At 44.7% G+C, this 12,308-nt stretch overlaps 1 protein-coding gene across 1 annotated transcript; it reads left to right on the top strand.

Annotated features, from left to right (window-relative positions):
• Nucleotides 1–4,068: 4,068 nt before the first annotated feature.
• LOC115555021 (uncharacterized) lies at nucleotides 4,069–6,468 on the top strand. The gene is made up of 5 exons (XM_030371702.1): nucleotides 4,069–4,113; nucleotides 4,418–4,556; nucleotides 4,750–4,888; nucleotides 5,301–5,404; nucleotides 5,551–6,468. The coding sequence occupies exons 1-5, from the start codon at nucleotides 4,107–4,109 to the stop codon at nucleotides 6,434–6,436; spliced, it is 1,275 nt and encodes a 424-aa protein (XP_030227562.1). The 5' UTR covers nucleotides 4,069–4,106; the 3' UTR covers nucleotides 6,437–6,468.
• Nucleotides 6,469–12,308: the final 5,840 nt, after the last annotated feature.

Below are 12,308 nucleotides of genomic sequence, written 5' to 3'. Positions count from 1 at the left end.
CAAAGGAGATAAACGTCTCTACTTTGAAACATAGTCCTTGAACCTTGATCCTTAACCTCTCTCCCTGCCAAGGTTCTCCTTGGAGAAAACTGCGGCCTGATGGGTACTACTGTAGCTGGATGGTCAGGGGCAACAGGAGACGTGGGAGTGGAACCCGTGTCACAAGTAGAGTCATGGTTTAGGTCACTAGTCCCTTGTGCTGAAACTGGCACTGATGACTGTGGCACCTCCTGGATAAGTCTCCTGTTCCTGTGAGCGACCGTTCCCTGCTCAGTTCGCACGTAGTAGGACCTGGGCTGCGGTGCTTTTCCAATGACTCTAGCCGGAGTCTTCCAGGCTTTTTCTCCATCCAGTTTGACGTTGACACTCTGACCCGGCTGGAGAGTAGTGCTTAGGCAGCATGGGGACTGTCGTCCTGATCTGTTGACTGGTCATAAGTTGGGCAGGGCTCAGACCTGTTGCAGTGATCGGGGTGGCTCGGTAGCTCATCAGAGCCAGGTGAGGATCAGGCTGACGCAGGATTCTTTTAGCTGTGGCAACAGCCCTTTCCGCCACCCCATTAGCCTGTGGATGGGGGCTGGATGTTACATGTCCAAAGTTATACGTTTCGCTGAATTGCCTGAACTCTGCTGAAGTGAACTGGGTACCGTTATCTGATACCAGCTCGAGCGGGATCCCCCACCTGACAAACATGCTCTTTAAGTGAGAAATAACTTGCTGGCTACTCATGGTAGACAGATGTGCAATTTCATGTCCCGTGAATAATAATCCACCACTACAAGATATTGTTTACCAGCTTGTTCGCAAATATCTGCTGCTATTTTCTGCCACGGTCCGTGTAGCAGAGGCGTGGTCATTAACGGCTCTTTCCTCTGAGTAGGTTTGTTTCTCAGGCAGAACTCACATGTTTTGACCATTTCCGTTACATCTTGTCCAATTGCTGGCCACCACACAGTCATGTTTGCTCTCTGTCAACACTTAGTGAGGCCCTGGTGACCTTGATGTATCTGAGACAGTACATTATTTTGCTGTGATGAGGGAACAACGATCCTGTCATCGTGCAGAAGGAGTCCCTCAACTTCGGAAAGATGGGCTCTGGCTGCATGGAACTTATGTAACGCATGTGGAATATGAGTCAACTCTACAGGCCAGCCTTCGTTTGTGTAGTGGGCAACTGTCTGCAGAGTGACATCCTGGCTAGTAGCCTCTCTGATATTATCCAATTTGTCAGCTGTTGGTATTGTTGATATCACCCCCTGTACATAAGCTTTGATCTCGTGTTCTGGGTCGGACTCACCACATTCTCGCAGAGGGTTGCAGGACAAGGTGTCAGCCACGATGAGCTGCTTCCCTGGAGCATGAACAGCTTCAACATTAAACTTCATAGAATTAATAACCGCTGACATCTTACGGGTGCTTTGTTGAGGTCGTATGAGTTTATCAGGGGGATGAGTGGCTTATGGTCTGTTTGCAAACAGAACTTTTCCATGCCCTGTAGATACCTCACAAACCGCTCACACGCCCAAACACCAGCAAGGCATTCCTTTTCGATCTGAGAATACTGCCGCTCTGTCTCAGTCAGTGATCTTGAACAAAAGGCGACCGGCTTGAGGCCGTCCCTCTGCTCCTGATAAAGCGCGGCTCCCAGACCGAAGCTGCTGGCGACTGCACTAACCACTGTTGGCTTGGAGGGGTTGTAATATGCCAGGAACGGTGCAGTGGTTAGCCTAGTCTTTACCTGTTTGAAAGCTCCTTCCTGTGCTTCTCCCCATAACCAAGCAGTCTCTTTTTCAATAAGCTGTTAATGGGGTGCATGATGGAAGACAGATCTGGGAGAAACCGACCCAGGTAGTTGATCATCCCAATGCAACGGCGTAGCTCTGTGACGTTGGTTGGACAGGGCAGATCTGAGATGGCTCTGACTTTTTCAGTGCTGGGTTTGATGCCATCTTTTCCAACGATGTGTCGAAAGTATTTGATCTCTTATTTTCCAAACTGGCACTTTTCTCTATTCAGTTTGAGCCCTGAAGCCCTGACCGTCTGCATAACTGCTCTGAGGTTACGGTCGTGTTCTTCTCTGTCCTTACCAAACATCAGGATGTCATCCATTACCACAACGGTGCCAGAATGATGTCACAGGGTACTCATCTTTTGCTGGAATATTTCCGGCGCTGATATAATGCCAAAGGGAAGCCTCCGGAAACAGAACCGACCCACTGGTGTAATGAAAGTCGTGAGCCTCCTGGAGCTGGCATCAAGTGGTATCTGCCAAAATCCACTTGAGGCATCAACAGTGGAGAAGACCGTTGCACCTGAGAGTTTTGGTGCGACGTCCTCCAGTGTGGGCACCTCTCCCTTTTCACATCCTTGTTAAGCTTAGTTAGGTCCACACAGATTCTCGGTTTCTTGTTCTTTTTCATCACCGGCACCATCGGTGCACACCAGTCTGTAGCCTCTTTAACCTCTTCAATGATGCATAAGGACTGCATGCGTTTCAGTTCCTCTTCCACTTGGGGCAGGATGGGAAAAGGTATACGGCGAAAAGTCCAATATCTCCAAACACTTCCTCAAATGTATCAACCCCACTCACTCTGTGCACCAGCCCCATTTTGGTTGCTGTGTCTCCTCCAAACAGGTTGGATATGAATGGGCCCGACATCACATATATCCAGAATGTGTATTTCTGTCCATTTCTTGCACAATTAGTCAGAAATTTGCCTTTGCAAACAAGCTCTCCGCCAGGACTTGAAAATGCTGCTTTAGTCTTACTCAAAAGTGGACGCTGGGGCAGGCTTTGGTATGTGTGCTCTGTTACTACTGTTATATCTGCACCAGTGTTGATTCAGAAATGAACAGTAACACCATTAATTAGCAGATCTGTGAACCATTTGTCCTCTTGATCCCTATCCTCCGACACAGAACCAAGGAACCATGCACAGCCCTCGTCTTCACTTACATCAGTTGTGGTTCTTACAGCCTGAAGAAACTTAGTCTTGCACACTATTTCAAAGTATCACAGTTACGGCAACGTTTTCTTGTTGCAGGACATTCCCCGTCCTCATGCGTCCTCGCACACCTAGAACAGCTGATGTCACGCATTGCGTTTGGTGCTCCTTTAAATTGTTGATAGCCACCTGTAGTATGCGTCTTCTCAAACGGTTTAAATTGCTTGAATTTGCGTGTGACTGCACTAACTTCATTTTCCATGGAGGTGGCGCCGGCATTTTGCGTTTTAATTAGTTCAAACTGACGAGTCATGCTGATTGCTTGTTAAATCTGATTCTAGTTGAAGCTTCTGCGACACTTCGCTATCCAGTATTCCAACGACGATGTGATCTCTTATGTGTTCCTCCTTCGCTATTCCAAAGTCACAGTATTCAGCCAGTTCATAAAGATGTCTCACGAACGCCTCTGTCATGCCAAATTTGTACCGGCTGCCAAATTTGTACCGGGCGCGTCATCCATACGTATCCATTCCAAACCTGCCTGGCAACAGATGATCGCGTCGTCCAAATATAAAGTAAAAACACTTATTTTTACTTTATATTTGTATTGTATTTAATTGTTTAATCAAATTTAGCTAGTAAACTGAGTGTTTAAAGCGGGTTTCAAAAAACATTCACGCTCATGTTGCCAAAGACGAAATAATATAATACAGAAAACGGATCGCTAGATAACATTTGTTTTTACTTTATATTTGTATTGTATTTAATTGTTTAATCAAATTTAGCAAGTAAACTGAGTGTTTAAAGCAGGTCAAGGACGAAATAGCACAATACAGATAACGGATCGCTAGATAGAAGGTTCGCGAATGTCCGTGAACCTTTCACGTCGTTCGACGCGATCGTCCGTTGCCAGGCAACGGACGACGCGATCATCTGTTGCCAGGCAGGTTTGGAATGGATTACGTATGGATGACTTGCCCGGTACAAATTTGGCAGCCGGTACAAATTGGGACTCTCTAAATCGACGCCACTTCGACCTGGGCGGGACTTACCGGGACTTTACGTCCTACGTCACTCGCTATGGGTCACTCGCTGGGAGTGCATGTGTGCGCGTAGCCGTTTGTCTCCGGGATCTGTGCACGAACGGTTGTGTCGAACGCGATGGGGGGTGTGTGACATTCCTACAGTCTGTGATGATAGGCTATATTTCTACAAATGACTTACTATTACTAGCGATTAACATGACGAAACAACACGAACTAAGCTAACATTATATTTCTACAAATGACTTACTATTACTAGCGATTAACATGACGAAACAACACGAACTAAGCTAACATTAGACTATAAAGCAAACACTTTTGGCGGGTAAAGGGTTAACTGACTTCAAAAAGTAAACACTGTCAATGGTGAAATTGTCCAGATCATTAGATTAACATTAATCTTTACTCTTTTTCTCGAACATCTTATAGATCCACCCTGGGTACCGTCGTATTTTAAAATAATAAATACAAGCAATGGATACATTTCTGGATTTGTCCAGACTCAAAAAGAATTGGAGAGTCTGCTGGAGGTCCACTCAAGGGCCACACTGACATCGTTTGTCAAATGGTAGGTGTAAGACCAGAGTGTGATGTATGAAGGAAAAGGCATTTGATGGATGGTTTGTGTTGTGTTTATGTTTTTTTTAATTCCATTAACATTGAGAAGAACAAATAAGCAAATATTCATTCTAATAAATATTAATGTAGCCTAATGAAGTTTGGGTAATTATAAAAGCCCATTTCATATTATCCTACTATAGGTCTGAACACATAAAAGATGGCACCAAAGAGAGGCATCTATGGCAGGTGGAGGATTTCAATGAAGACACCCCTCTATGTGTAAAGAAAAGAATGGTCCTTGCTTGTCAGCATGGCAAAGCTCGACAGAAAAAAGAAAAGGTACGTAAACAGTATAGTAAACAAACCCTCCTGTCTGGACCCTCAAATCAGAGAAACTTTGGTCTGTGGGTCCTGTAGACTTATAATTGAACACCCCTGATCTAAAGTAACACACACTCACACACCCCTGTTACTTTAGATCAGCGGTGTTCAATTATAAGTCTACAGGGTCCACCGACCAAAGTTTCTCTGATTCGAGGGTCCAGACAGGCACAGGTCAACTGTTCAAATTACATGAAAAACAGAATTACATAACATTTTGTGGATTTAATAATTTTTTGCTGCAATGTCTTCAGTTTTAATGGATGTCAAATAGGTGCAGGCCTATGCAAAATCTACACCTGACTTGTCTTGCACTTGTACAACTTGAAAACCGACATTGTATTGAAATCTCATTATTTATCTTGTCTAGGAGAAACGTTCAGCAGAGCATGTATACACAAAAAAACGTTTTCATGTCCAAAATGGGAAGAAGTTGGACTGCCCAGCTAAACTTTTCATTCGGCATGTGCTGAGGTAAGCTTTTTTCAACCGCTCTGTCTCCTTTGCAGGAGAAATCCAGTGTGAATCGATCAATAGTGAAAGTGATCTGATTGATCAATATTGTCAATCAGACCATGGGGTAGATTAATTTTTGCTTGCTTGTTTGTTTTGCTTTTTAGATATGACTCATTCAGTGTGAGAGGGGATGCCACAAAATCCCATAAAGAAGACACTATGAGAAATCTTAAGATAGCACTTCAAAACTCAGAAAACCCACCAACCTCTACATTCATTCATCTAAAAATTCCTCTATTGGAAGTTCACAATCATACAATTGGAGCAGGATCCTGTTTTTCAAGACCGATTCATCCAAAAATAAAAAATCAAATTCAGGTGATGGTCGGACAAGGGATAACTAATATAGCTTTCGTGAAGAGAGCCTTGAAGCAGTATGTGCTAAATGACTTGTGTGGAGAGGATCTCCAGCGGCCGCACAACAACGATGAAGCATATTTTCCATCGAACACAACTATCCAGAATCACATTCACATGGCATTAGTGGCTGGTCGTTACTCTGCGCTGGATCAGGAGAATCTTGCAAAGAAAGTGGCAGAATGGAAGGTTGAAGATGAGGGCAATCGTTTCTTCTTTAGGAAATGCACAAATGGAGGAGATGAAGATCTAGAGCATCAGTTTCTTTTCATACATCAGCACCACAAACAAATACGGCTCCTGCAGCGATATGGGGAAATGGTTCTTTTGAATGCCACATACAAAACCTCAAAATATTCCATGCCATTGTTTTTTTTGGTTGTTCGAACCAATGTTGGCTACAAACCTGTAGCAGAGTTTGTATGTGAGAGTGAAACTACAAAGTCCATTGCAGAAGCACTGGACATCTTGAAGACATGGAATCCTCAGTGGACTCCAAAGTACTTCATGACAGATTACAGTGAGCAAGAGATCCAGGCCCTCGCCCAAGTGTTCCCCACTGCAGTAACACACCTATGTGCATTCCACAGAGAGCAGGCCTGGCTCCGCTGGACTAAAGATGGTGAGATCTAGTAACGTGCAGAGATTGTATTGGAATCTTGTGTGTTTTTTGCAACGGAAACAGTGAATACTGCCTGTATGACCAAATTATTATGATTGTAGGAAAAAACAAGCTTGCCGACAGGGGGGGGGGGGGGGGGGGGGGGTCTAGCTCAATTGCTGTAAGTGTGGTGTGTGTTTGTGTATGTGTTGTGTAATGTGTTAGGATGTGTGTATATGTTTTGAAGAGTGGATGTGTGTAGTGACAGTATAGTCTGTATGTGAATATTAGATATAATTGTTATGTATGTAATTATTTGATATAATTGTTGTCATCACTGTTTGTTTTTTTCCAGAAATGGTGCAGAGCCTATGCGCCAGAGGCATTTAATGTGTCAGTCACCACCAACAATGGAGTTGAAACCATGAATAAAAATCTGAAGGCATTCTACCTGAAAATCTCAGGTACTGGGATTCTCTCTTCTCTACTGGGAACAGTTGTTCGAGAATTTATTCCTGACAAAATGAAAGGCTACGAGCGGCTGAATTACAATCAATCCACAAGCCACAAGAGCTACAATGAGGATGTACCAGAGCACCTCAAAAACCGACCAAGAGATGTGGTCCTCCACTGCTTGAGAAGCATCAGTTCTGCTTCCCATTTCACTGCTCAAGATGTTGTGGATAAAGGTGATGGTACATGCCTAGTCACAAGTGAGCAATCTCCCCTCTTTTACTCCGTCAACCTTAGAGGGCCGTTGTGTGAGTGTGGTGCATTTCAAGATTCTTACCTACCATGCAAGCACATGATTGCCATTTTTAATTTCACCAACTACTCATGGGATTTTCTCCCTTCAACGTACACAATGTCGCCATATCTTACCCTCGATACCTTCGAGGATGGAGGAGGAGAGAGGATGCTGGATGGAGGAGAGAGGATGCTGGATGGAGGAGGAGGGGGAGAGAGGATGCTAGATGGAGGAGGGGAGAGGATGCTGGATGGAGGAGGGGAGAGGATGCTGGATGGAGGAGGAGAGAGGATGCTGGATGGAGGAGGAGGAGAGAGGATGCTAGATGGAGGAGGGGAGAGGATGCTAGATGGAGGAGGAGGAGAGAGGATCTTGGATGGAGGAGGAGAGAGGATGCTGGATGGAGGAGGAGGAGAGAGGATGCTAGATGGAGGAGGAGGAGAGAGGATCCTGGATGGAGGAGGAGAGAGGATGCTAGATGGAGGAGGAGGAGAGAGGATGCTAGATGGAGGAGGAGGAGAGAGGATGCTAGATGGAGGAGGGGAGAGGATGCTGGATGGAGGAGGAGGAGAGAGGATCCTGGATGGAGGAGGAGAGAGGATGCTGGATGGAGGAGGGGAGAGGATGCTGGATGGAGGAGGAGGAGAGAGGATCCTGGATGGAGGAGGAGAGAGGATGCTGGATGGAGGAGGGGAGAGGATGCTGGATGGAGGAGGAGGAGAGAGGATGCTAGATGGAGGAGGGGAGAGGATGCTGGATGGAGGAGGAGAGAGGATGCTGGATGGAGGAGGAGGAGAGAGGATGCTAGATGGAGGAGGGGAGAGGATGCTAGATGGAGGAGGAGGAGAGAGGATCTTGGATGGAGGAGGAGAGAGGATGCTGGATGGAGGAGGAGGAGAGAGGATGCTAGATGGAGGAGGAGGAGAGAGGATCCTGGATGGAGGAGGAGAGAGGATGCTAGAGGAGGAGGAGGAGAGAGGATGCTAGATGGAGGAGGAGGAGAGAGGATGCTAGATGGAGGAGGGGAGAGGATGCTGGATGGAGGAGGAGGAGAGAGGATCCTGGATGGAGGAGGAGAGAGGATGCTGGATGGAGGAGGGGAGAGGATGCTGGATGGAGGAGGAGGAGAGAGGATACTGGATGGAGGAGGAGAGAGGATGCTGGATGGAGGAGGGGAGAGGATGCTGGATGGAGGAGGAGGAGAGAGGATGCTAGATGGAGGAGGGGAGAGGATGCTGGATGGAGGAGGAGGAGAGAGGATCCTGGATGGAGGAGGAGAGAGGATGCTGGATGGTGGATGCAGAGGAGAAATCATGGTAGACAGATTAAGGATCAAATCGGCACAGGTTGCAATGAGAGAAAAACTGAAGAAGTTAACGGATGACTCGTATTTGTGTGATGATTTGGAGACTTTACAACAAATGACTGTAGCTCTGGAAAATATGACACAAACAATTGAACAACTGTGCAAGAGAGAGAATGGACTGATTCTTAATAAACTGGATGACATTGTTATGTATAAAAAACATGATCTTAGGGCACTGCCAGTTCGAAAGCACAAATCAAAACTGTCCAGAAAACGAAAATGGACCCAAGGTACAGTATGTTATGTTTTTGCTTATAATAATTGCTTATAATATTTGTTAAAATGCAAACATGTCAAAACGGCAATGACTCTGTTCTCCACCATACCTGCCCCCTGCATGCTTAATACTTGCCTTCCACTCCAGGGTTCCTTCTGCTCATTATAATTTACTGTCCTCTTTTACATGTTTTATTTGTACAGCTCCCTTGTCGCCCCTAATCGAACATTGCGAGGAGGAGACACTGGGCCACAGCTCTTCTGCTGTCCTGCACGGAGCTCGGCAAAAAAATCCCTAGCTAACCCTAAATATTTATATTAAACCATTTTGCAACAGGCAACTGTGTGTTGGTGTGTCTTATTGCTTCCCACGTCTGCGTCTGCATCTTTCCCACTCCTGGCTAATAGTTTCAGCTTTTGTACTGTATATCAAGAAATGATCACCCTGTACCACACGGCTGACTTGCTGATGATTTGTGAGCACTCACGCATTTCTCTAGGTATCTTAAGTTTCCTACTGGAGTCATCAAAACTTTGGACTTTGTGTTATTGTAAGAAATATTGTGTTGCAAAAACTAGAAATTGTAAAGACAGTGATGTGTGTACATTGTGCGAGTATCCTCACTCGCGATGTGTGTGCAGTCCAAAATGAAAGAAAAAACCTTGCATCACTTGGGAATCGAACCCCCAATCAGCAGTCTTTAAACGTTGGTCGTTGGTAACTGTAAACAAAGAGATCGCATTTTTTTTAACTGCTAACTAACAAACGGATTTATGCGTTCACTGAACAAAGATTATGGAAATAAAAGACCACTTTTCCATCAGAAAAATCATCAGAACCGTTATTACCAACCCATAGACGCTATCATCAGAACCGCTATTACCAACCCATAGACGCTAAAAGCGAAAACCTTTCTCACATGCACACCCATCGCGAGTGACGGCTATGCGCACACAAAGAGATCGCATTTTTTTTAACTGCTAACTAACAAACGGATTTATGCGTTCACTGAACAAAGATTATGGAAATAAAAGACCACTTTTCCATCAGAAAAATCATCAGAACCGTTATTACCAACCCATAGACGCTATCATCAAGCGAAAACCTTTCTCACATGCACACCCATCGCGAGTGACGGCTATGCGCACACATGCACACCCATAGCGAGTGACGTAGGACGTAAAGTCCCGGTAAGTCCCGCCCAGGTCGAAGTGGCGTCGATTTAGAGAGTCCCGGTACAAATTTGGCATGACACCTCCACACTCTCCCCCTGTAGCTGGGAACGTCTGTGGAAACACGCACGTTCGTGGATGGTCCACGAGGCTGTAGCGCCCTCTAGTGGCTAACATAGAAATAGCCATATAAAATCACAACACACATAGGAAATTCCCTTTCCCAACGAGGTCACCCTGAAGTACGGTAGGTGATTTGAATTCTAAAAAATGCTTAGGAAAGGAGCCTGGATGCATCCTTTAACCCTCCTTTAGCATAGGTTACTCCTTAGCAACCTTTACGAAAGGAAAGGAGATAGTGGTATCCCATAATCATTTACTGCGGCAATATTTAACGCAACATGCCGCCAACGAAGTTTACGGACTCTAGGCTTACGCGAGGGCGCACGAGAGACGCGGTAAAGCAGAAGAAGAGAAGAGAAGAAAATGATAATAATGGATACCAATTCCAGAAACATATTATTTGAATCAAAATGAATGAATTTATTGCTGGTTATTAAGCACACAAAATACACCGTAATAAAAATAAATGCCGACTTCACATTTAAGAAAGACTATGGGGGCAGTGAATTTCAACGTCAACTAAATTGAGCCTTTTTTTCACATGTGAATTGGGATTCAAGTGGCCCAAAATATTCCCGTTGACCAAGTCCGACCTAAGTGATTCTCACTGTTGGCGACAAACTGATTGAAATCAATACGACAAGAATGCATGGATCGAAAGAGTGCTTGTTGTAGTCCAACTTCGGAAAACTGTAGTTCCACGCTAGAGGTCAGCAATACTCGCCGTCGCGCAATGACGTTGGTTAGGAAAAATGGGATCGAATTCATTTTAATCAGTGCTGTCTTTTCCTATGTTCGAAAGGAAGCACCTTTCATCTCTCCTTGACCCGATGACATTTTCCACAAAGGTTGAGGAAAGGAGGCATGAAGGTTAGGAGATTTGACTATTCGTAGAGGCCCCGTGTGCTGTAACGTTTTGTTAGATGTAGGGCAATCTTTATTTTCTGACATCACCGAAACAACAACGCACGTGCCCTGTTTGCTGCTGTTGGCTAACAAATCCTGTGTCAGTAGTTTCTGAACAACAGCCTGAAATGAATTCACCTGCTTCTCTACTGTCAAAATTCAGAAAATTTGACAAGCAGTCAGCAGTCAATACCGGGTTCAAAATATGGGTTATCCCTATGCCCACGAATAATCAATTCAAATCCCATGATAGAATTCTATCTCATCACCACAAAAACCTGGAGGACATTATACAATAACTGAACTCCTCCTCCTGTTGCCTTGACATTCTTTCCACAGGCTTCGTTAAAACCGTTAACTGCATAGCCTCAGATGTTCTAGAAATTGTCAACATGTCCCTCCGCACATGTGTATTCCCAGACTCTGAAAACAGCAGTCATCAAGCCACTCTTTCAAGTTCTGTCTTAGTCTTACTGGATCTCAGTGCTGCGTTGGCAGTTGTCCACAACATATTACTAGACTGATTTGCAAACTGGTTTGAATCCTACTTAAAGGACAGAGGCTAGGCTACTATGTTTCTATAGGCAATTTCACATCTGAGCGAACAAATATTGCTTGGGGGGTCCCCCAAAGTTCCATTCTTGGGTCTCTTCTGTTTAACATTCAAACATACACACACATTTACATAACCATATCACCAGGAGACTATAGTCCGATACAAGCACTGCGTAAGTGCATTGAGCAAATCAATGACTGGATGTGCCAAAATGTTCAATTAAACAACAAAACTGATGTAATTGGCTTTGGTGCCAAAGATGAACAATTAAAATAGAGCGCACAGCTGTTAGAAACCACACACCAAGCCATAAATCTTGGTCTGAGTGGTCTGCAGAATACAGAGCCTGTGTAACATAGTTTCTTTAGAATTATATAAACTCTACTAGGACCGTAACCCCGCACCCCCTGCCGACAATATCTTGCTGCGCTTCTGCATCCATGGCGTTTCTAGTCCTCAGTCCCAACGTAACTGTCGACTCGGCTCCTCGGCTATGGTATGGCAACAATGATGCAACCTAGGGAGTGTGCGTCGCTAACGTGTACGATTGTTTTACAGTCAACGAAGATAATGTTTATCAAAATACTAATTTGAATGAAGGCACAATGGAAAATGTAATTGAATAAAGTCTAATTCTAAATCAAATATTTACTTGAGTAAGAGTAGAATTAGACATAACGAAACTTTTTTACTCATTTGCCTTACTTGTAAAGCGTTACTACCCACCTTCACACATAGCACCAGTGGCTACATGAAACTTACTGGTATCTAGCTATAAACTGCTCTGCTGCTTTAGAATGATAAGGAAGGTCGCAC

The sequence above is a fragment of the Gadus morhua genome, chromosome 12 (assembly GCF_902167405.1).
Source record: "Gadus morhua chromosome 12, gadMor3.0, whole genome shotgun sequence".
Classification (NCBI taxonomy): Eukaryota; Metazoa; Chordata; class Actinopteri; order Gadiformes; family Gadidae; genus Gadus; species Gadus morhua.
The sequence above is the reverse complement of the archived record's forward strand: the minus strand, read 5'-3'. Positions and strand labels throughout refer to the sequence as shown.

Coding starts and splice junctions, on each gene's coding strand:
- LOC115555021 (XM_030371702.1), top strand. Junction 4,889..5,300: donor CTCGACAGAAAAAAGAAAAG/GTACGTAAACAG, acceptor TATCTTGTCTAG/GAGAAACGTTCAGCAGAGCA. Junction 5,405..5,550: donor TTCATTCGGCATGTGCTGAG/GTAAGCTTTTTT, acceptor TTTGCTTTTTAG/ATATGACTCATTCAGTGTGA.